Raw genomic sequence first — 24,110 nt, 5'->3', positions numbered from 1 at the left:
AAAGTTTCCACACATGCCAGCTGTGGAAGGCTCTAATAAGATCCCACAAAATGTACCTCTAAATCTAAATGTATCCCTGCAAAGTAATATATCTGAACATGGTGGTTTCCCAACCCACTCTTCCATTTGGTTTCCTGTGTTTACATTAAGAGATTTTAATTTTTAAAAAAATCCTTTAAACTAGTTTTGCTGGAAGCCCACCCATCTTTGTTGGTGGAACAAAACATACATGGCCAGGCTCATTTTCTGTATTCTTCCATGGCTCGCTGTGCTACACCTCCAATGCTCTATTTTATGGCACACTAACCCCTTCTTGAAGATATGACTATGACACAATATGTAGCCTCAAGTTGATGAAAGAGAGTGTAAGTGGAGCAGAAAACCTGGAAAAAAAATACATACATGTTCAGCCTATTGTTGTGGCAACCAGTGGCAGCTGGTGGCTAGTGGAACAAACACAGAAGAGCATGATTGAAGGAAGCAGAGTGTGGGTATCAGCAGCCTAGATGGCACTTAGCTCTCTATATGATTCTATGAGGCATACACGAGCAAGACACTGAACCCCACACAGCTCAGCCCGATGACCTTCACAAAGCAGCCGGGAACAGCTTTGGTGTTCTGAAAAGCCAGTTCTCTGGGTAGCCACATAAAAAAGTACTTGCAATCATGAATCAGTGGAGTGATGACTGAAATTAGGAAAGAAGATCCCCCACGAGTTCCAAATCCATTAAGAATGGAAAGCTAGTGCTATAATGTATGAACTTGGGTGGAAAACCAGATTGGTGGCAGTCATGGAAGGAAGAACCCCTGGCCAGCCCCTTCATGGCAATATGTAACCACAGGCAGAAAGCTGCCAGTATTATCTGAAGTCCAATGATCCTTTTATCTTCCTTCCTCCTTCCCTCCCCACCTCTCCTCTGCCACCTCCTGAACCCCTGGAAGCACAATGTGTTTCTCTGGCATCTTTACAGCCGTTTGGAAACGATGACTGAATATGCTTTCAGAGCTAATCTTTGCAAAGATTCATGGATTTTTCTTGCATTCTTTTTTAAGTTTTGTGTTTTCTATGCCTGCAAAGCACAGGGTAAGCCACTGCCTGTCAACCAATTGATTCCCTGTTAGAATTTATAAAGCTATTCTTACCAATTCCTGATAATTGGGTGCATTTTGATTATTGTGTGAAGCTAGAATTTTTGAGAAACAGCTGGATATGGATATGAGTGATTTGGGGTAAGCCTGCTGACACATGTTACTGCCGCACCTAAAAAAGCCCACTATGTAGAAGCTTGTACATGTCTACAGATAACAATTCTTAAAAAGACTTTTAAAAATTGTTAATGGTTTTAATGAAGTTTGATGTGCAATAAGCATGGTGCCAGAAGTTCTATTTTTAATAGCTGGTTTTGTATACCATCAATTTACATTTAATTTCATAAATTACTAATTGGTGTATGTGAGGTTAGGAAAGCATTTTGGCTACGTGCAGTAAAGTTTTAAGTACTACCGAGGTACAACTTGTTACTATCTACTTGCTAGATTCCACCCTCAAGCACTTGTTTCAAGAGTTCTCTATGAAGAGACATCAAACTCTATCACACATATGTATTCCTGAGAAGGTATGTGTGTACGCAAAGGTACTTTTTCTGAACTCATCAGAATTTCATAGAAAGGATAGCCATGGGATTCAGGGAGACTTTTTTAAAAACAGGAACTGGAGGACAATTTTTTTACTTTGGTAGCTGTAGAATAAAATGAGGAAACCCAATTTTTAGTGAGTGAAGTGAGAACATTTATGCTGTGCATACAGCATATAAAATCAACATGACTTTTACATCAGACAAGACAAGGGTAACTGCATCCAAATATGAATGCACATTTAGTTCTGACTTTCAGGTAACACTGTTGTGTTGTGAAATAATGCACACATACTCTCACTTAAAACAGGTACAAACGTATTAAATATGTCAAGGTTTTTAAACAGAACACGTACAGGTTGTTTCACTTAGTTCAACCAGCGGAAGCAGGATAAAGAGCACCCCCCTGTGCTTTGTACGGACATTACAAGAAAACGTGATCCATTAACTTGGCATCTTCCACATCATCGACAGGAATTTCAACCACTCCTTCCTGTTCAGCAAGAATTGAGATGAGGAGCTTGCTTAATTTTTCTCTCCCGCTCTGTAGGCAGATTTCAGCAATCTCCTTCCATTCTTCCACACTGCAGACTGTATCGTTTACAATCATCTGTGCTAAAACATCTGTAAATATGTTTCAGAAAGAAAAAAGTGGATATTTCACTGCATTTCCTTTCCACAGGAGTCATAAAATAGAAATGTGGATTCATTTTTATAGGATCATAAATCAGTTTTACAGCAGCACATTCTACATGTATATATAGAAATGAACTCCAATTAATTCAATAGGACTATAAATACTCTTTAGTAGGACTGGAATCCTAGGTATTCTTCCTAGAGAGTCAGCTCCATCAGATTCTGTTTGCCTGACTTTTCAGTAAATGTGCACAGAATTGAAAGGTCAATCCATTTTTTTAAGTGGGAAGATGCAAAATGCAAAGGTAGAACAGCACTTTGAATAATGGCATTAATGACCAGAATCCAGTAGTATGTCGAAAACAAGAGAATAAATACGAAAGTCCTTACATTCATTTGTATGTCCGTACTGAGTAAATGCAAATAAATACTACAAAATGTTTCGGGGAGGGCATGCTTTTCCACTTCAGCTCATTAAAAAAAAAACCTAACATGCTAGTAACATACAACTAAGAACTACCGTGTCTCTCCGAAAATAAGACAGGGTCTTATATTAATTTTTGCTCTAAAAAACGCATTAGGGCTTATTTTCAGGGGATGTTTTATTTTTTTTTTCATGTACAACAATCTACATTTATTCAAATACAGTCATGTCATCTTCTTCTGGTTGCTACACAATGGTGGAGGCCGGGGTTTCACTTAACTAGGGCTTATTCTTGGAGTAGGGTTTATATTACAAGCATCCTGAAAAATCATACTAGGGCTTATTTTCAGGTTAGGTCTTATTTTTGGGGAAACAGGGTAGTATGTATGTATGTATGTATGTATGTATGTATGTATGTATGTATGTATGTATGTATGTATGTATGTATGTATGTATGTATGTATGTATGTATGTATGTATGTATGTATGTATGTGATTTATACCACCGGACCACTCTAGGCGGCTGTATGTGACAGATTATTCTTACAAAAGTAACAGCAATGCTAATGCAACACACTTCCAAACTCTCAAGAAAACCTACTGGTCCCATGACAGTCAGCAGGATGGTTTGTCCTGCTGAGACAATTGCAAGCACCTCCAGGCTGGCTGTACTCACTCCTGCCTTCCTTGGCAATCTCCTCCAACAGTCGTAAGCTGTAGACTCGGTGCTCTGTGTTGATGAGGGAGAGGACCGTTTCCCCGAGGGACAAGGGCGCTGGCTTCCCTTTCCATTCTTGTGTAAGGCAGCGGATGAGTTCTACCCCAGGACAGTTCTTCACGAGGAAGATGTAGTCCTCTGAAACCAAGCAGCAAGAACATTAAAGGTCTGAAAAGAACAGATATTTCTGTGGAGGCTTCTAAAGGGAACATGAAGAACAAGGAAACTTATTTCTCCATCAATGGTTTTGTCAGACAGTAGACGTAGAATGGCTGAGTAATCGTATTTCTTATCCAGCACACAACTAACCCATGGAATCAGCTGGTGTAGTAATAATGGCATTTAGCTTAGGTGACTTTTAAAAAAGGGTCACACCGGCCCCTGGAGAGTAGGTTCATGCTTGCCTGAACAATGACCACCAGTGGTCTTCATCAAATAGGCATTTTTGTCTCAATTTCTTATAATGTGGTCACAATTGACCAGATAGGCGGGGTATAAATGAAATAAATAAAATTAATAATAAATATAATGTCTGAACAGATATATAAAGAGATGTAGTGTCTGTTGGTAGAAAGGACTTCTAACTAATGGATCTTCTCATAAGTACACCATCATAAGCTTTTGTTCCAACGCAACCACTGTGTGTTTATTTCAGCCGTCTATAGTTTGGCAAGAGAGCTGTATCGGGGACAAAATGTTAATGGTATAGTAAGTGGGTGAATGTGATGGACTAGAGAAGATGTTCAGAAGCTTTGACAGATGAGATTTACCTTCACTCCACAAGCTGGCCAGGTTATGTGGCACCAGGTAACTTTCCAAGACTTGTGTCCGGTTGTGTAAAAAAAATTAATGGATTGAAGAGATGCGTGCTCTCTCATTTCACCTCTTCCCCCATTAAGTCTGAGATCACAGAGGGAAGTAGCTCTTTGCTACTCAGCCTTCTAAGATGCTCAGCTTCTAAGAAGTCAAGTGGGTCAGCTAATTTAAATAGGACGTTTTCATTGATAAGGTCTGTAGCATTCTCTTACAGAAGGTGGGAGGTTGGTAGCATGACAAGGGCCAGGGGTGAGAAACTTTATACATTCCCAGGGATTCGACCCCCGCGTGGAAAATAAAACTTGTTTTTGTTTTCTTTTGCATGTGCAATTGTATTGCAAGTGCTGGCAAGATTACCAGGAGGAGTTACAAAACATAAATAGACATGGCTTTAAACTCTACCTCTGGGAAGTCGCTTGAACTGATGAAGGTAATCCAGGGCTCCGAATATCTGCCCCTGTTTGCACAAGCACAGAACAGCTTTCTTGTGGCTCCCACACTGACTATAGGCAATCTGAGCCAAAGCCAGGCACTGGGACTTATTGTGCTTATCCACCTTTGCATAGTCATAAATTGCATCACCAGCCGCCTCTGACAACTCCAGTCTGGGGGAGAAAAAAAAGACAATCAGCTGTTTGACTTTGAAGTTAAAAGGAGTAATAATGACAATGATGCAAGTCTTGCTGTTTAAGACAAGGATGCAGAGTATTTGGCCCTCTAGATCAATTGTTGCCCACCTTGGGTTCCCAGATGTTCTTGGACTACAACTCCTAGAAATCTTGGCAAGAACAGCTGGTGGTGAAGGTTTCTGGGGTAACCAAGGTGGGGAAATACTGACCTAGGATATATGATGCAAAGAGAAAAGGAACAACAAAAAACAAAACAAGGAAGTGGGAGGTGTTTGTACCACAACCCTTTTCTATGCCTGCATCCTGGAGTTCAGAGGATATCACGTATTAAAGCTCTGCCCCTTAAAAACTTCTCCTCCCTGTTCATGGCCCTAGTTTTCAGGCTACAAGCTTTCAGAGAGAGGCAACAGAAAAGGCACAGATGGGGCTGTTTTCCCAGACAGACCAAATGGCATGTTGAAGGTACAGTACTCTCCCCGCCTTTAGATTTAGAAGAGAGCAAGGGAGAATCAATCAGGTGATGGTAGCTCTGGGGAATTTAGGAAGACAGTGGCCCTTTGAACCTGCTCCACCTTGCTGCTACATACAATCGCATTCGTGTGGAACTCTTCCTGTGTGGTCTAGACAACCTTTGATGTTACCCAAACTGTTTCCATAGTATAAAAATAGGAAAACTTGTAACAAGTATTCACTCTACCATGGCTGCTTTCCGCTCAAAACAACCCATGGTGCTCTGTGCTGCCTTCGCCTCCCCATCTTGTCCTGTCCAAGTCTCTCAGAGATAGCTTCGGACTGAAATGAGACATTAAACAGAATTCTTCTCTATTTTCACAAGGCTAAGCACCCTATATGCAAGATACATCAATGAGAAAATCATGTGTTGTGAAAAATACGTATCCCTCACCACTTGGGCAGTTCTGTAAAAACTGAGATACTCATATCATCTACTTTGACCCTGAGTTTCAGAGGGACACATTTCATGCTTTGAGAAGCACAACCAACACAGAAGCTGCCCGTTGTCAGCTTCCCAATGGTGAGGTCCTCCTTTGCTCTGACTCATAAGTAGATCAATATGAACATGGAACAGCACTACTAACGAATGGGTTTGATGTATCTGAAGTCTGTCCTTGAGTCCATGAAGCCCAGTGACATTTACTCTGACTCACAGTTCTTCCCCACAGCCTTTCCCCTCAGTGCCTCTCTGACTCTTTTTCACTGGAGTTGGCGGAGATCTAACCCCTACTCAAAACACGACCTTTCTGTCACTAAGCTATGATTCCTATCCTGCTGTTCCATGTGGCCACTTACTTGTGCAGGGTGATCCAGTGCATTACCAGGTCTAGCCGTTTCTCAGCCAAGGCGCATTTGATGGCTTCTGCAGTCAAGTTTGCAGGAAGAGGCTCCTTAACAGCAATGCTTGTGTTTACGAGAGCTTCACAGTACATGAGCAAAGGAAGCATCTTCCCTTTAACTGGACCAACAGCTACTTAGAGAAAACAGTGAGTTAGGAAAAGGCTTGAAGATACTCTTTGCCTGGAAAAATTTCTTTTTCTGCATTACTGACAACCTCTCAGTTCGCTTCCTGGCCTCAATCAGGAGAAAACAAGGGTGACCCTCCAGATACAAGGATGGGCCAAATTACTTTTTTCATTTACAACTCCCGCAATATCCCAACGAGCATGGCCAATTGGTCTGAGAAGGTTGTCCACAAAAGCAAAAATACTTGTCTTTCTTAAAGAAAGTGAAAAGTAGGAGGGTCTCAGAGAAACTGAGCTTTTTATTACAATCACCCAAATTACACATAATGAAGAGAGTTGCAATATTTGCGGTTAGAGCCTCTATATGTAGATCCAAGTATCTGGAAAATATTTGTGTGTAATTGTACTAATATAATGTATTTGCTATGGTCTCTGGATTAAACAATAAAGAATCTGTTCTGTTCCGCTTGTGTTAACATACATGTAAACCTAGATCACAACACAATCCAAATTAAATCACAACTGGGCAGAATTTAAACCATATTCCCCACCTTCTATCCATCACACTAGTCTGGGGATCTTGATAGCTGATTGGCTCCCTCTAACCCACAACTGGGGGAAAAAAAGTCAACCAACCTTCTCTTTAAATTAGAAATGAAAGAAACTAACATGTCTAGTAATTAAGTGGAAACTGTTCAACTTGTGGGCACCTAGGCTGATGATATAGTTGAAGATTAATGATTCACATAAGTGTTACTAACATAACACTGAGACTGTTAAAGTCGCTCAAAATATTATTGGCATTCTACTCCAATTAGGGGTAAATAATTAAAAGTAACAGCCAGCATCCTAGTGAACTTCTACTGAGTAGAAAGTTCTGCCAGTGCAGTAACTCACAAGTGAGCCACCTGCATAAGTGTTGTTGCACAAGCAGAAATCTCCATTTAAAAAAAAACAACAGTCTTATTTTTGTGCAAGGATAATGTCAGGCCAGGGATTCTACATCTGAACATCTCCCTAAGAGCCCTACAGAACTTCATAGATCTCTCAGGAAAAATCAGAAGCCTGTTTCCATCACAGCTGGCATTTATCCCCAAAAAGGGTTAATTCCAGAATGTAACCAGGCAATCAAATCAATATTCATCTGAGTATCTAGGTTTAAGTCTTTTCATTGTTGCAATAATTCCAAATAACATCAGCTTGTCTAACTCTATAAGCTTTGCTTATTCACATTGCTTCTATGTTCCATAGGCACAAAAATACTTCAGAGTTGTAAAAATATGAAAGTCTTACAACTATGAAGAAAAGCGTGGGCAGAAATATTTTAAAAATATGAAAACTAAATGTTAAGTTGCAGGCTAAATTCTATCCAAAATACAGCAGCAAAAGTACAATAAAGCACTGGTTCTTAACCTTGGGTTACTCAGGAGTTTTGGACTGCAACTCCCAGAAGCCTTCACCACCAGCTGTCCTGACTGGGGTTTCCGGGAGTTGCAGTTCAAAAGCATCCGAGTAACAAAGGTTAAGAACCACTGCAATAAAGTATCAAAATGAACATTTTAAGTTGCATTCTAAAAACCCAAGTGCTTATTATATGCAACTTAACGGGTTTTGAACTGCCCCAGAGAGTGGTTACACTATGGGGCAATATGCAAGTAGAAAAAATAAACAAAATTATAGCCTAGTAAGGAACATTTATACACAATGAGAAAATATTAAAGTCATTAAAAATAATAATATATTTTTAGCTTTTAAGCATACTAAAAATACACATAGAGAAAATTACTCTAAGTGCTCATCCAGCCAGACCAACCGGAATCTATGGAGGGAAATCCATGTTACCATATTTTTCCATGTATACGACCCCACAATATATAAGACGACCCCCTAATTTTTATCCTTGCCAGAGGCGGAGAAGCAGTCTCCAACGATCGTCTCCTTTGGGCAGGGGACAAGGCGGTGACGTGGGCTGGAGGTAAGCCCCAGCAGTGGTATTGGAGGGGGCAATCAGACAGCAGAGGAACCAGTCAATTGGCAGCTGCGAGAGGTGGCTGAGCACGGCTGCTCCTCCACCTCAGTCTCCTGCTGCCGCCTTCCGTGTATAAAACGACCCTCAATTTTTCTTCTAATTATTTTAGGAAAAAGTGTCATTTTATACATGGAAAAATACGGTCATTGTTATATTCGCAAAGGCTTTCACGGCCAGGATCTAATGGTTGTTGTGGGTTTTTCGGGCTCTTTGGCCGTGTTCTGAACGTTGTTCTTCCTGATGTTTCGCCAGTCTCTGTGGCCAGCATCTTCAGAGGACAGCAACCTGTGCTCTGGTGTAGCTGGTTTGGGTCATTGATGTTGCTACTGCCCCACTACATGATTGTTGTTGGAATCCAGTGTCTGTGGTGTAACATGAAGTGTTGTCTGGCCTTGATGAGGTGATCTGCTGACTGTGAGTGTGTGCGTCTCTCCTATCCCTGTATTGATCATTCTTTCATTTTTTCATACCTCCCCACAATCTGTAAACGATCTATTTTCCAGGACTCGGGTTCCAAGAAGTTTTTTTTTAATGGGAATCTTAATTGTTGTTGCACCTACTGTAACTCCAGAGTTTTGTAACTTAATATCTGGCATACTGCCACAAGAAAAATAACGTCATTGTTATGACTAACATTTCTACAGAACTTGGAGCAACAAAAGGCCGCAGCATAAAAGATCTGGATGTTCTCCATACCTCTAAATTTCTCCATGGTTTCTTCATTGCAGAGGATTCCTCTTGGACAATTGGCTGCATATATTGCGGCGGCCTCATACTGACCACGTGAAAACAGTTCATTGAACCTAGCACAGATGAAAGAATTTAAGTCTTCTAAGTGATAGATGCTGGGCACCAGAACAATTCCAAGCTTAGCAATGGGTAAAATAATATCATTGTTATGACTAAAACTTTTAAAACCAGGCCTAGCTTTGCAGTCTAGTTAACAACACAGAGATCAAATAGGAGCAGAACTTTGAAAAGTTACTGCTTTGGACTTCAGCAAGCAGAGTTCCCTAACTTGCACGGCAGGCTGGGAAATTCTGTATATAACTTTTTCTACTAACGCCTCCAATCTGACTCTGAGCTATAGGAAGACGTGTTTCTCTACAGTTTTAAGGGCAGCAGGACAGCCGAAAGGCCGAGTTAACTACTTCTTCCTGATGTTCTTTTCCTTCCCTCAAAAGTGGGAACAGATTATGAAGTAAGAAGGCTATTCAATAGCGAGTCCTGTTTCCTGTGCAAGCTACCTCATCTGGAAGGGTGATTCAGACCAATCCTCATTCTTACATTAAAGACTCCTCCCATCACCTTACCTTTCAATGTACTCAATGAGATCTTCAGCTTCTTTGCTCTTGGTAGGGTCGCGTTCAAATACATTTGAGACGCTGGCCGCCACTGCACCTGAAAAGGTATAAATCCATTCAGAGGAAGCTTATGTTAGATGACAGGAATGGACAGCTTTGGCTCTCCAGATCTTTTGGACTACAGGTCCCATAATCCCTTACCATTGGCCATGCCGGGCAGGACTGATGGGACTTGTAGGTCAAAATATCTGGAAGGCCAAAAGTTTCCCATCCCTGCATTATGCTCTTAAAGAACAGAACCAACAGCAATGGTAGCCAAACCAATAATTGACGGGAGCCTTACAGAGGCATGTTTTTGCTAGAAATTTACCTGAGTTTTAAGGTGCAGAGAACCTGACACGTCGAGTAGTCATGGGGGGAGGGAATAGAATGGAGCAGGTGTGATTGGTTACTAAGGTGACAGTCAAGTTAAGACAATTGAAGCAGACAGATGCAAAGAGGAATTGGGATTAGGTGGCTGAGAAAAACAGCTGAATTGTCATCTTTTATCTGAAATACATGTGCTATTGATAGCAATTGCCAAACCCAGCTGCCCAAGTACCTTTTGTTTTGAGATTTTATTGTTTTCATTTTCAATGAGATTATCTGTTCTCATTAAATATTCTGAAAAATATTGCTGTTTTTAAATAGAGCCTGTGTAGGAAAGGTTTGAATACACCTCTAGATCTCTTCTAATGCCACATTTCGTTATTTAAATGACAGGTCTTAACCCCCCCCCCCAAAAAAAATCATGAGAATAGTAATTTGGCAATGGTGCCAAGAATTCTGTTACAGAACCCCAGTCAACACAGGTAGCCTACAATTCCTAGGAGTCCCCAGGAGACGGAATGCCTCCTACGGCTGGGATGTTGTAGATGTGTCCAGAGATATCACTAATTGCGTACACTTGGATTGTTTCATCACAGGGGTCTCAAGGGACAATATATTTGGAAGTGGTTTACCATTGCTTTCTTCTGTGCAGTACTAACAAAAGCAGGATGGTGGTTGAATATTAAGACAACAAAAATCACGATTACAGAAGGATTACATAACATTGTTGTTGACAATGAAGAAAATTGGAATTGTTAAAGGTTATTTTTTATATCTCAGTTCCATTGTTCATCCAAAGGGAGACTGCAGCCAAAAAATAAGATTAAGGCCCAGACTCAAAAGAGCCGCAGTAAAGGTATTCAGGTATAAGGATGCATCCCTGGAGATCAGAGCCAAGATCATTTATACTATAATATCCCCAATTATTTTGTTCAGATATGAAAACTTGGCATTGAGGAAAGCTAACAACGAAAAAAAAAGGCTAAATTCATTTGAAAGACCTTCTGGACATCATGGACGGACAGAAAGACACGTAAGTGGGTCCCTGATGAAAGCCTCGACTCTTCCTACAAGTAAAAATAAGCCTTCGCGAATACAAAAATAAGCAAACTTAAAGCTGTTATACTTTGGGCACATTGTGAGAAGAGAAGGTTCACAGGAAAAGAGAGCAATGTTGGAAAAAGCTGAAAGCTGCAGGAAAAGAGGAAAACCAAATATGAGATAGATTGACTGTATAAAGCAAGTTTGATCTTGCAAGACTGTAGCAAGGTTGTTACTGACAGGGCCTTCTGGAGGTCACCACATCATAGGATCACTATGTACTACACATAAATTTACAGGATATATCAAGAACAGTTGAATGTTGTGTGTACCATTGAAGCTGAGCTTTGAATGTTATTTTTAAAAGGAATTTGATGGATTATTCATTACTTCTTAGCAGTTAGTTGATGTCATGGCAAGAAAAAAATGGTGGGAAAGACTTTTCCCTCTAGTGGCCAGTTCAGGCATTGCACATCACAACAATTTACCAAAATACAGTACAGAAGACAACAGAAAATTAAGGGGGTACAATGGAATGGACAGAATTGACCGATGGAAGCCCTGTTGTCAAATGGGAAGCAAGACAGGCAAGTTTAGGATGATGCAGGAAAGAAATCCAAGCTGAAGTGCTAGTTTTGCAATGGTGCTTATTTATATTTATCATTTAACAGTTGCATTTATAGCTTGCATTTTCTTAGATGAGCCCAAGGCTTATAAAGCTGTAACTGTATATATTCCTATTTATTTCTGGGCTATATTACATATCTTATTTTTCCTCCAGTTATCTCAGGATGATAACAGATATGATCCTTCTTTTCCCAATGTTCTCCTTCTAAGAACCCAATAGAAGTTAGGAGGAGAGAGTTTCATGTCTCAGTGAAGACATGAGCCTAGAATCTGGATCTCTTCCATCCCAGTCACTACATAACCTGGCTCTCCACAGATTTGATTACTTCAGTGTGCATCACACATATTATTGCCGTTGGTTTGCTGCAAAATGGTGAAATTTGAACCTATAGTATCTTTTACCTTTTGAAAACTTCTCATTTTCTATCATTTGAGAGACAAGCTGCTGCAAAGTTTCAACACTCCTGTCAGAGGTCTCCCAGACAGCCACGACATTTGCAAACTGCGATAGTTGGTAATAGCTACAAAGAGGAGAATGCTATGTCAATATGGCTGGCTGACCATTGGACTTTGCTTCGCTCCCCAGTAGAGACGGTCATGAACCCATTTGTCCCAGTTCATAAAGGTAGCAGCACAGGTGGTGGTGCTGGTCCCCTCCTTGCCGATTCAGCCACTCACTGGGCCCAGCTTGCCTACTCTGATCAGCAAGAGCTGTTTAATATTTGAGGGAAGCCTGTTCCACCATGCTGGTGCAATTGCACAATTACTAATTGATGACTTCCGAGTCATTACTGCGTGGTCTCTTTACAGTAGTGGTCCCCAACCTTGTGCCTCCAGATGTTCTTGGCCTTCAACTCCCAGAAGCCTTCACTAGCACCTCTGCTGGCCAGGATTTCTGGGAGTTGAAGTCGAAGAACATCTGGAGACCCAAGGTTGGGGACCACTGCTTTCCAGAGATGCTGGAGGACAACCTTGATGTGCTAGAATCACAAGGTGTAAAACTGAACTTTGGGCATTTCCCATCCAGTGGAATGAGACTGGCCATGTTCCAAGTGAGGGCTAATTGCCCTCTTTTTGATACTAGCCTCCCTGGCTGGTTCCAGGGGTCAAACACAGAACTTTATATATCCCACCCGAAGGACTCACTATTAAGTGAAATTTCCCTCAAAGTGGAGCCAACAATTCCCAGCTTTTGTCACTAGTACCCAAGCCGCAGGGGTCTGAAGGGACTTGAAAGTTCAAATCATTTGGAGGCACCAGGTTGCGAAAGCCTGGACTAAGCCCTGACCCCATTCCGATGCAAGAAGACACGGCTATCTTGCTGCAGCAGCTCATTGGGATGGAGAGGTGAAAGAAAAGCCTGAAGAGTCTGTTTTATAAAAAGGGTAAACACACTGGGATACCAAAACTTTAGGTCTTCATTCTCTTTTTCAGCTGCATTTCGCAGGGAGAGGGCCCGTTTCAGGTCCTCGTCCACATGGGCCGTGTTCTCCAGAGGAATATATTTTGTCAGCATGTCCTCTTTCAGTTCCTTGGCCCGCTTCTGTAGATGAGCAAGATGGTTAGAAAGAGCGTTGATGTCAAGGGAATCTTTCAGGCTGAGACCTGTTGAGGTAATGAAGAGGAAAGCTACTGGCCACCAGACAACTGTAATGCATTACAGCCAGGTAACCATGCTATTTATACAGTTTGTTTGCTTATTTAAATTATTTATAGGCCACCTTTCTCCCCATAGGGGACCCAAAGTGGCTCACAACAGCTATGCCACAATCAACAGTTTTTAAATACCATATTAAAAACATTTTTATAATAATTATAAAATAAAATGAAACTTATCTATGGCATCTCATATTAGGCCTATTTTTTTTCCTGATGCTTTCTACCTTCCTAGCAGTTTTGTCTTTTCCAATAAGCACTGTCTTCTTGTGGTATGTCCACAATACCATAATCTCATTAGTCATTTCAGCGTGGGCATTGTTGACCCCAAAATAACCTTTTGGGGTCATGATCATTATTACAATAGGAGAGACAGGGAACGTTTAATCACCTAGACGTCTTAACTTACTACTGCCTTAAGTCTGGCCCACCATGGTTGACAAGAAGTGGTGGAGGTTCTACTTTAAGACATCTGGACAAGCCAAAGATTCTCCACCCGTGCTTTAAAGCCAACTGAGCCTTCTGAACTTTTGTGGTGCAAAAATTAGGAAGAAGCCACAGTACAGTGGTAGAGTACAGGCTTGGGGTTCTCAAGGTGGTCCCAGGATCAGTCTGATACCTCCAGTTTAAGAGCTTCTCAGCTGCCAGATCTGAAAATGATCTCGTTCCCCCTTTCTCTTTTTGCTGGAACTTTGGAGGGCTACTCCCAGCTGAACATACAAATACAGCGGTGCCTCGACTTACAAACGTCCTGACATACGACCATTTTGAGTCGCAACCAGCTCCGGCTGCAAAATTTTGCTTTGACTTGCGGCCAGAAAAAGGCAGGGAAAAAAGGTGGGGAATTCAGATTTGCTAACCGTTGGTAAGCAAAGAGGCTGCTTCTTTGCAGCTCTTTCGTCCCAGCAGTTAGACAGTGTGTGATCAGAGGAGGCTTGGGACTGCCTGGAGCTGCTTTCTGCTCCTGAGTAAGTACATTTACTCTGTTTTACAGGGTGGGTTTGGGGTTTTTTTTCCAGGGGGGGGTTATGTTTCTGTGCTGTGATGTTTTTTGCCCAGCCCCATCGTGTTCTGATGGGGCTGGCTGGTTTTTTGTTTTTGTTTTGGTTATTTTAAACTGCCTCATGGTCTGAGTTAAAACTCGGTGGGTTCCAGCAGCTGGCTAAAGGTTGACTTAGCCTTTCATCCTTCTGCCCTTTGTAAAATTAGGGGAGGGGGGCAGAATGTTGTTTGCTTAATTATGTTGTAAAATGCCCAGAGAGTGCTTTAGCACAAACTTTATTTCAGTTTAATTATTACTTTTGAATTTGTAGCATTTTAAAAAGGAGACATGTTGTTTTCAAAGTCAAGCAAGACAGTGAACTATATAGTTTTCTACTATGAAAATCAGTGGAGCATAAAAAGTACAAAAGTATGACTGGTCATGCTCCAAATTCAAAAGAAACGGTTTCTATATTAATAGACACTTAAATCTCACCTGGAATTCTCTGAGCTGGGTTGATTTTCATGCTTGGAGTCGAAGACTGCTGTGCAGAAAGTGTAACCCTTAAAGTCCTTATTTTCTTTATTAAGTTCTCAATTCTTGCAGAGTTTTTCTCAATTCTTTTCACCCTTGAAAAAAAAGGAGAGCCATTTAAGATTCACTCTTAAAAATTCCAGCTTTTCCAGAAGTTCACCAAAGAAAGGCTGAGATCTAAAGGCAGTTTAGATCCCTTGCTTATTTTCAGTAGATCAGCAAGGTTTTTGACTCATTGCCTACTGACAACCAATCAGATTCTACTGACTTGAGTCCCAAAAGTTACTTTAAAAGAAGGAGTATTGGGAGGAAAACCAGGACAAGGAATAGATCAGTACACAAAATAACATAATGAGCTTGCTTCTGGTATATCACAAATTCTTTGACTAATTGTAAAAGTTGGAAAAAAAAACATCAAAATGCATCTAAAAGTGGTTTATAGTTAGCTTAAATAGTTATTTGTGAAAGTACCTAGGTATTTCTCCTTATGCACAACATAACAGTTGCTTGATTTTAATGAAAAGTAACATTATAAATACTTTTTAATAATTAGCAGTTACAACATTATTTTTAGCGATGTTATAATTAAACTTATTTACTGCCAAACGGGTTTGCCTTAAGTTCACTGGCTATGTGGTGGCAGGTAGGCAGTGTCACTAGCAAAATTCCTCATTGGTGTACTGTGGTTTTTAGTTGAATTATGTATTTTTCAAATCTCATCCAGCCCATTACATTATAGACTTTTCCAAAAATAAATGTTGATGATTTTCACCCACATCAAAATAATTAAAACAGTCAAAGAAGTGCTTACTTCTCCTCCAGTTGAACAATTCTCTTCTTATAATACATGAGAGTGGAAGGTTCACATGCTAACATTTTTAATTTTCCATGAAGATGAAATGCATTCCATTGGCCCTTCTTTAACACTTCTATGAAGGCATCATATTCCTGTTTGATGGTTGTCAAGATATTCTTGTATGCATTGACATGCTCAATTATCTGTGCCAACAATACAGAGGTTATTTAAAATCAAAAAGGCACAGTAAGTACTGAAGAGATTTTCCAATTTGTTTCCTAGTGAAGGGGAAACTGAAAGCCCCCAAAGCCCCGTGGTTTACAGAAGTCTAACATGTTATTTTAACACTGATTTTAAGCAGGAAAATCAATTTCTACACCCAGGACACAGCAATTCACCCTACCCTAGATCTTGAAAAATAAAACATGCTTAGCAGTGCTCAATTACCATCTCAAACACATTTCTGTATATTGTGTAATATTCTTCAGCTGGTCCTTGCTCGGTACAGCCCACTTTCTCAATTTCTGAAATGATGTAACTTTGGATGCTGTCCAGAAATTCCTTCTCAGTCTCGGGGAGGATTGGAGGCAATACTGAATGTCTGTTTGCTGTCACATGAGCTGCCTTCATGTTGAAGAAGCCTACTAAATGTGCCTTGTAGACAACAGATAAAATACTTGTAGCTTCTTTTGGCTGAATGACATGCTTCAACCAAAACCTGGAAGAAAATCTCACATTGTGGTAATCATTAGGAGCTCATCTAACTATGTGATACTGTAAACACAAACCTTGCTGTACTCAGTTCAGAAACTTTATTGGAATTTAGTCCCAGCTAATATGCATTTGGACTGATGTGTAAAGCTCCTTCCAGTTTAGACTACCTGTACTGAATTTGGCATGGCATAAGAGACCTAGTGTAAAACAGCAAAGTGCAGCATACTGTAATTCTTTACACTGGCACAGAGGTAAGTACTAGACTAAGTGCATTGAGATTCATTGCTAGGAAGGCATATTTAAGGCTGTAATAAAAGAATGAGTTATAAGCAAAGAACAAGACATTTTCAAACCGTTTCAAGGGGCTGAAGGGAACTCTATCTTTAGTTTTCGGCATATCATATGGGCAGCAATATTTAGTCACTAAAAATGGAGCTATTATTTTTCAGTGTCTACTAACAGGAAAGGAAGAAACAAGTAATGTTAGTCTGTTGCGGTGCGGGGGGGGGGTCAAGAGAGTCTGTAGTATTTAGACATTTTCGTATCCAATAAGCGTGCATCTAATGAAGTGGGCTGTACTCCACAAAAGTTTATTATGCCAGGCTAAATGTGTTAGCATTTAATATGCCACAAACCTCTTTTGTCACTTTTTCAGCACAAGACTCTGAAACCTTAACAAGTCGATAATTTTATTAGGCCAACCAAAGGGCCATAAAAATGCTGCAAAATGTTAAAATCCTTGGTTCCCTTTATCAGACGTTACTAAAAGAAAGTGGGAAAGAAAAATCCTTACTGAGTTTTTTTCCCCCGTTTGCCTATGGCTTTGGGATCCTTGGTAAGCAGAAAATCCATAAATAAGTTAAGAAATCAAATCAATAATTTTCTTTCTGGGGTCCTGAGAGCTAAAGGAGATTGGACGGGGCTCTGCAACCTTTCAAACTAGGCTCTAGATGGGATGGTGGGACGGTCCCACGTTTTATCTGGAAAAATATTCGAGGAGAGGAAGGCAGAAAAGCTTCATTCTTCGTTTCGGGGGAAAAATTTTTTTAAACCTCTCTAAATTCAGAATTATCTCCAAAGCAAGCAAAGCTTACACGTTCCTTTAGGGGTGCAAAATGGAAAACAACGAGAAAGTCTTCGCATTAAGACAGCTGGGCCTGGTTCTAGAAGCTGCGATCCGCTTTCTTTAAAAAGGACCTTAAATCCCAAACCACAGCTTTATCACCTTCGCCAAGCTGGGGCCTGGCGAACCCTTTGGGATCCCTTTCCCTCCGCGGAAACCAACTGTTGCTAGTGGCAACCAAGTGAAATCCATCCTAGGAGGTAAGGGGGGGAAGGAAGAAGGCCGTCGCGGTGCACGATGGGAAGCCTTGCTGCTTCCTTGCCGCCTTCTCTCTTTATCGGCCGGCCGCCTCACTTTCGGCCTACAACTCCCGACAGGCCTTTCGGCACCTGTTCTTCCGGCGGCGCCGCTCTCGTAGGGCGCGCTCGGGGGTTCAAACTACTACTCCCGTCATGCCTCAGAAATCCTTTTCGGTTTTGGAAGCTTGCCGGGATTTGTGGTCTTTCCGGGGAAGCGGAGCCAGGCCCCTCCCCTTCCTTTCCTTCCACGCTTGGAAACCCCGTGCGCGAGGAAGCAGGCCCTCTTTCCGGCGTCCGCCATTACGAGAGGCGGTGTGAGGTGAGTGCCCGCTCCGTCCCGAGCCGCTCTTTTTCTTCTCGGGGGTGGGGTGGCGGGGCGCTTCTTTGCGGCCTGGCTTTGGCCTGCACCCCTCGCTCCGCGCGGCTAATGGCCTCTTTGTTTTCTCCTCAGGTGCAGCCGCCACCGCCACCATGCAGATTTTCGTGAAAACCCTGACGGGGAAGACCATCACCCTCGAGGTGAGGGAGGAAGGAAGGCAGAGCCGGGGGACCACGAGGCCCCTCCAGGCCGAGGCGGTTGAGCGGGAGGCCCCGAGCCGTTTCTTTTCTCTGGGAAGGCCCTTTCGCTTCCGGCTCTTGTTCCCCCTTGCCGCTCTCCTTTGTCTTTGGGATGTGTCACTTGTGAGGGAAAGCCGGGCGTTGAGGTGCTCCTGCGAACGCGAGGCGAGGCAGCGCCCAGCCTGGGCCTTTTATACTCCCTCCCTTGAGGAGGGGGGCAATAAAAGGGGAGCCGTCGGGAAGCTCGAAGCGCTGAGGTGCGGAGCACGGCTTCATATTTGCAGGGGGGGGCAGGATGGGGCCGAAGGAGAGCCCTGGGGCGGCGGCAGCAGCAGCAGCAGCAGCGTGTGAAGCTACGCCTGGGGGGTGGGGAGTGCTCTGTTTTTTGACCGAAAACCTCGAAGCCTAGCCCCTTTGATGGCGTGAGAACGTCAGGGTGCTTAGTCGACCTAAGGAGATTGTGGCAAATAATAATAATACTGTAAATACTTGCCATCCAGTTGATTTTGACGTCTTAAGCACAGAGTCCTGGGAAGTGGTTTAACTCTTCCCTTTTTCTGGGACTGTGCAGCTTGCCCAAGGCCACCCAGGTTGGCTGGAATCAGGGGAAGCACAAGGGGGAATAGAACTCCCAATTTCTGGCTCTGCGGCCAGATGCTTGCTTTCCTGAGCTTTTCAGCTGGGGGAGAGAGAAAAAAGGAGACTTATTAGTTCAGGTCATCACTCTGACTATGCAGGTAAAAAACAGAAACCATAATGGGAAGGGTACAGGTTCCCTCTGCTGTTGTTCACCTCTGGGTGTTGTTCAGAGCCATGCTACCTTGACAGACCCAAACCAGGCTAGCGTTGCCCACTATTTTATCTTTATGGTGGGAAACTTTTTTAGTGTCTTGTTAAAGAAACAGGATGTTGTAGCAAGAGATACTCTGGGGGCTATAGTCAGTGGCAAGGGATGTTGAGACAATTCCAACACAATATTTGACCCGTTTCCTGCATATACTCATATCTTTTGATCCTGTCAATGAATTAAAAAGGAAATAGATTTAAATCAAATTCAGTCTCGTTTCACTTCAGTTATCTGTTTCCCTGCATTTATTGCATCCATAATAAATTATCCATGGCTTCTAATTAACTTGGTAACATTCAAACCAGATGTTTTAGAACAGTGGATGCATGTTAATTCAGTGTCACATATATGACTGAAATGTCTGTCTAGATACCGTTAAAAGTGTAGAATATGAACACAAGTGTAGACAGTATTGAATTACATTTAAGTTATTTGATAGTATTTTTATTTGAAAGACTGAGTTGTATGGTTTTTCTGAGAATCCAGCAATGTGTACTGCAAGACGTACTTCCAGATGAAATTGGTGCATATCATATATGTGAAATATGAGGCTGTATGCCTATACTGAAATTGGTGCATATCATATATGTGAAATATGAGGCTGTATGCCTATACTGTTTTGTAGCGAGTACCAGGAAGTAGGAGTTCCAAATCCCTGCTGTTCATTCTGGGAGGGGACCAGTAAAGTATAGAGATGTAAAAATTCCATTTTCCTCTGGGGAAAAGGGGAAAAATTGTATATATACAAAGTTATCTAGCCTGGGTTGACTGAGAAATAGAAAATTTCATGTTTTTCTGGGAGAAAACATTTGTCCCTGTTTTTTTTTTTTTTCTGGAAAAAATAGAAATACTGGGAATTTTACATCTGCTTGAGCTGTGGCAGATGGGGATATGTGTCCTGCAGCCTGTGCATTCTTGGGTAGGCTGGATGCTCACAGAATGCCATGAGAAGAGAGATCAGTAAATCATTTCTGAATAGTTCATATCTAGAAAATCCTAGGTCACTGTGAGTCAAAATTGACTTGAGACATAGTTATTACTATCCTTTCATCCTTGCATAGGTGAAGTATGTATTTTATAACAATTTTGACTCTAGTTTGAGTAATATCTGTAATGGTTTCTGATTGTGACAGGTTGAACCGTCGGATACCATAGAAAATGTCAAAGCCAAGATCCAGGATAAAGAAGGTGGGTGTTGCTGTACTTGTGGAGTGGCTATGTTTTTGATATTATTCTGCTATAAAATAAAAGCATTTTGGAGAAGGAAACTTGGTTACCTTGCAAATTCACTTATCTGTGAGATTTGCTGAACTTGTTGAGAGTACCATTGGATGACAGAATTATATATTTACCTGTTGGCAAAAGACATAAATCATTTGGAAGTGAGAATTCTCTAAAGGACTGAAAAGAAAAGGATAAAAAATGTTTGGTTTTTTGGAGAGAAAAAATGGGTCAAATTCTCTTGATGGTTTGTTTCATAAATATTTAGAGGCAATGTTGGTAGTTGTATTAATGGGAGGCACATGTATTGCAGTGGTAATGTTTAATCTGCAAGAACAGGAAATGGGAAAAATGAAAAACAAGCCAGGTTTAGTTTACAGTACAAGGACCAGAAAGTCAGTGTAGTGCATAGTGAGGTAGACCTGGATTCAAATTCCTGCTCAGCCATGGATACTACACTGAAGTGGGCAATGGGGAAAACAGTTCTTAAATATCTGACCTTGAAAATATATTAGGGTCACCATAAGTAAGATGTGATTTAATAGCATATAACAAGAAAGAAGTGCTAGAATCTCAAGTCCTGTTGAATCCTTGAAATTTCTATAAATTACTGACCTTAGTAAGAATTTTCAAGGTATATGAGATATTTAAAGAGTGTTTTTATCATTGCCAACCCTACTGATTTTCTATAGCTGAGAGCAGATAAGCAATCAGGTCTCCTGCTCCATCAGACAACAGTTGATCAATAGGATTAAGAACACCAGATTTAATACATATATCCTGGGTTCCTTATGTAGCGCTAACTATGGAAAGGGTATGTGCATATTTACTTCATTGCTTGTGAAAAGGTTTTTTTGTGTGTGTGTTTTTACTACATTTCATCTCCAAGGATGCCATAGGAACTGGCTCCCAAGGACAATTTGGTGTGTTCTGGAAGGAATTAAGAAAATAATCTACTGTACTTTGATGTAGATGCACATGTGGAATGTTATGTGCAGATCTGGATTTTATCTACGCATTTTTAATAGCAGTTTGGTCCTGTTTGAACTGCTGTGGGATTTTTCTTTTTTTGTTGGCATGCAAAAAGAGATTAAGTATCTGTTGTTAATTATAGTGTTGATACATTCCTAGTTTATTTGTTGTGCTTCTAAATTGATATAAGTGCTGTAGTTAAAACAAAAGAAACTTAATGGAGTCACAAATGGAGTTGGAAGTTTGCAACTGTTCAGCATTCTACACCCCCAGCAAAATTATTCTATATTGAAACTGGTTGCACCCAGCTTTTAAGATGAGACATCTCACAGTACATTATTGGCTGTGGTGTACTTTAATATTTTTTCACTGCTGCAGGAGCAGGATAATATCTTGGCTGTCCAAAAACAAATCTTACTCTACCATTTTTTTCCCTACTAGGAATTCCTCCTGACCAACAGCGTCTGATTTTTGCTGGTAAACAGCTGGAAGATGGCCGCACTCTGTCTGATTATAACATTCAAAAGGTATCAGTTGTTTACGTAATGAAATGCACAATGGCGTCCTAAACTGTTAACATACCAATGTGTACCGTAACTTTCTGCTGTGAGGTTGACAGTTGCTGCTTCCAGTAGTCGGAGCAAAGGTTGGAAACAGCACGAGGCATTATGTGCTTTGTCAATAGGATGTTAATTGTTTGTGGCTTTTTCTGTTTAAAGATAGGAGGCCTTATAAAAAGATGTTTTATTCCTTCTTGCATTAAACTTTTTTAAATCTTTCACTGGGACACAACTAGTAAAATCAAATTAGAGGCTTGGCTTTTTATATAGTTCGGTGTACATAGAGCATTGCAAATTTTGACATAATGCACATAGTACAGCATTACTGGCCCCAGTATTGCCTGTTGTTCTGATCAACAAATATGGAATGACTTTAGTAATTATAAATTTGAGAAGTGTGATCACTGCAGCTGTATATGGCAGGACATGGCAATTTTTTCCAGTCTTGAGTAGGTGCGGGTTGTGAGTAGATTCTGATCTGTTGCTAGACCATGTTATGGTTGATTTGCATTTGATCCCCAGAGGCTTCTGAGTCTTATAGTTCAGTGCTGGCCAAATAAAACAGAAAATAGTTTATATTGGTTTAATCATTTCTTAAGTGTCTGTATTCTATAAATTGAGAAGTTAAGTATTAACTGGTTGCCTTTTACAGGTTTTACTGACCAGTTTGATTAATAATTTACCTTTGGGATTCTAGTAAAAACAACCCAAAACAGATCTTACAAGCCTGTTGCCTGTTCATCCCAAATTACAGCATTAGCATTTAATGTTCTGCCAGTATTTAATATTTAAGTGCTGGTTATTGTCAACTCAACAACCCAAAGAAAGTTCCAGGACTAAGTAGACTATATTGTGATTTCCTGTGTCTAGCAGAACACAGTTGCCAAATATTGAAGGCCTTTTTTGTCTTACGCTTGTTAAAAACAGGAGTCTACCCTTCACCTTGTGCTGAGACTTCGTGGTGGTGCAAAGAAGAGAAAGAAGAAGTCTTACACCACACCTAAGAAGAACAAGCATAAGAGAAAGAAGGTGAAACTTGCTGTCCTTAAATACTACAAGGTAAGAGCATCTTCAGTACAAAAAACACCTTTTCCTAGTATCCTGTTTGATCTTAACTGCTCAAAAATTGATTATTGTTTCCAGGCAGGAAATTCACTTTGAATTAGAAAATTTGTGGTTTGTGTAACTGAATGCTGAACATTGAGAGGAGCAAATGCACAGTAAGCTGGCTATAGAGTCATCACAGTCCACATTTGCTGGACATATTCTAGCCTTTGAATTGAGGGGAGAGATTCAGACTTGTAGAGTCTCTGCTCTTGATTCTTCAATCAGGTTTTCTGCATTCAGCTGGAAAACAGCTGTTGGAGATGAATTAATGCAGGAACACAGCTGATTAATACTCTATACTAATGGATACTCTGGGGACATGGGTAGCCTAGGATAGTTATTTCCTGTAGGAAATTCCCTAAACATAACTCCCTCCCCTTGGTGGGTCTGAAGTCTAAGGAATAGCATATCCTAGCCTCATTGGAAATTTGGTTGCTTTATATACTGTAGGCTGTGGTCATTCTGGCTTGTAGATGAGATGGGAGGATAGTGCTGCAGTTTACTGAGCCTTTTCTTTCGCAGGTGGATGAGAATGGCAAAATCAGTCGCCTGCGGCGTGAGTGTCCCTCAGAAGAATGTGGGGCTGGAGTGTTCATGGCTAGCCACTTTGACAGGCATTACTGCGGCAAGTGCTGCTTGACATATTGCTTCAACAAACCAGAAGACAAGTAAATGTCTATTGTAATAAAAAATATTTGAATCTACATACTGTTGTGCTTGCCTTATTATATGAGTTTTTAAACAAGCATGTGAAAATGTAGCTGAACTACAGATTTTTTGGTGACATGGGCGGGTTTAATTTTTTTTTTATGAGAGGCTCTGTTTTTGTAAGGAATCAAACATTGCTGATGGGAAGGATACAATTGATGAATAAATGGCAGTGGCAGTGTCATGGGTGGAGTAATTACTGTACCAATAATGGTCTATACCAATTCCTAGTCCCTAGGGACTGCTGAATGGTACGTCTGCATATCAATCTCAATTCAGTGGGTCTATTCCAGATGAGATTAGTAGTTTGATCTAGGCCGCTGGCAAGAACTGATAAATCTGTCCAGTGTGAGTTATTCAGATACCACAAATCAGGGTGTATTAAATC

At 41.0% G+C, this 24,110-nt stretch overlaps 2 protein-coding genes across 5 annotated transcripts; one reads left to right on the top strand and one right to left on the bottom strand.

Moving 5' to 3' along the window:
* Positions 1-1,765: 1,765 nt before the first annotated feature.
* CLHC1 (clathrin heavy chain linker domain containing 1) lies at positions 1,766-17,877 on the bottom strand. 3 transcript variants are annotated; one of them, XM_020808494.3, is made up of 12 exons: positions 17,613-17,762; positions 16,121-16,391; positions 15,689-15,876; positions 14,839-14,972; positions 13,109-13,310; positions 12,108-12,226; positions 9,678-9,765; positions 9,061-9,167; positions 6,166-6,340; positions 4,631-4,833; positions 3,371-3,550; positions 1,766-2,258 (listed from the first exon to the last, which is right to left on the bottom strand). In XM_020808494.3, exons 2-12 carry the CDS (start codon positions 16,301-16,303, stop codon positions 2,059-2,061), a joined length of 1,779 nt encoding a protein of 592 aa, XP_020664153.3. In that variant the 5' UTR covers positions 16,304-16,391; positions 17,613-17,762; the 3' UTR covers positions 1,766-2,058. The 3 variants fall into 3 exon arrangements, with proteins under 3 accessions (XP_020664153.3, XP_072843405.2, XP_020664156.3); XM_072987304.2 differs by lacking the exon at positions 16,121-16,391 and having other exon boundaries at positions 17,613-17,877; XM_020808497.3 differs by lacking the exon at positions 12,108-12,226 and having other exon boundaries at positions 13,101-13,310; positions 17,613-17,734.
* A 64-nt stretch (positions 17,878-17,941) lies between these two features.
* RPS27A (ribosomal protein S27a) lies at positions 17,942-23,718 on the top strand. Of its 2 annotated transcripts, none has more exons than XM_072987329.2 (6): positions 17,942-18,068; positions 18,201-18,268; positions 20,288-20,342; positions 21,789-21,874; positions 22,835-22,966; positions 23,537-23,718. In XM_072987329.2, the coding sequence occupies exons 2-6, from the start codon at positions 18,221-18,223 to the stop codon at positions 23,684-23,686; spliced, it is 471 nt and encodes a 156-aa protein (XP_072843430.1). In that variant the 5' UTR covers positions 17,942-18,068; positions 18,201-18,220; the 3' UTR covers positions 23,687-23,718. The 2 variants fall into 2 exon arrangements, with proteins under 2 accessions (XP_072843430.1, XP_072843440.1); XM_072987339.2 differs by having other exon boundaries at positions 17,992-18,068; positions 18,207-18,268.
* The last annotated feature ends 392 nt before the right edge of the window (positions 23,719-24,110 follow it).

This window comes from Pogona vitticeps, chromosome 1 (assembly GCF_051106095.1).
Source record: "Pogona vitticeps strain Pit_001003342236 chromosome 1, PviZW2.1, whole genome shotgun sequence".
NCBI lineage: Eukaryota > Metazoa > Chordata > Lepidosauria > Squamata > Agamidae > Pogona > Pogona vitticeps.
The sequence above is the reverse complement of the archived record's forward strand: the minus strand, read 5'-3'. Positions and strand labels throughout refer to the sequence as shown.

What these genes read in the sequence shown, in the direction of transcription:
- CLHC1 (XM_020808494.3), bottom strand. Translation starts at nt 16,303, where the DNA reads ATGAAGGCAGCTCATGTGACAGCAAACAGACATTCAGTATTGCCTCCA. An exon ending in ATTGTTCAACTGGAGGAGAA is followed by an intron (nt 14,973 to 15,688) that starts GTAAGCACTTCT and finishes TTTTTTTTCAAG; the next exon opens with GGTGAAAAGAATTGAGAAAA. An exon ending in GATTGCCAAGGAAGGCAGGA is followed by an intron (nt 2,259 to 3,370) that starts GTGAGTACAGCC and finishes ACATATTTACAG; the next exon opens with ATGTTTTAGCACAGATGATT.
- RPS27A (XM_072987329.2), top strand. Translation starts at nt 18,221, where the DNA reads ATGCAGATTTTCGTGAAAACCCTGACGGGGAAGACCATCACCCTCGAG. An exon ending in CTGATTATAACATTCAAAAG is followed by an intron (nt 21,875 to 22,834) that starts GTATCAGTTGTT and finishes TGTTAAAAACAG; the next exon opens with GAGTCTACCCTTCACCTTGT. An exon ending in CTGTCCTTAAATACTACAAG is followed by an intron (nt 22,967 to 23,536) that starts GTAAGAGCATCT and finishes TTTCTTTCGCAG; the next exon opens with GTGGATGAGAATGGCAAAAT.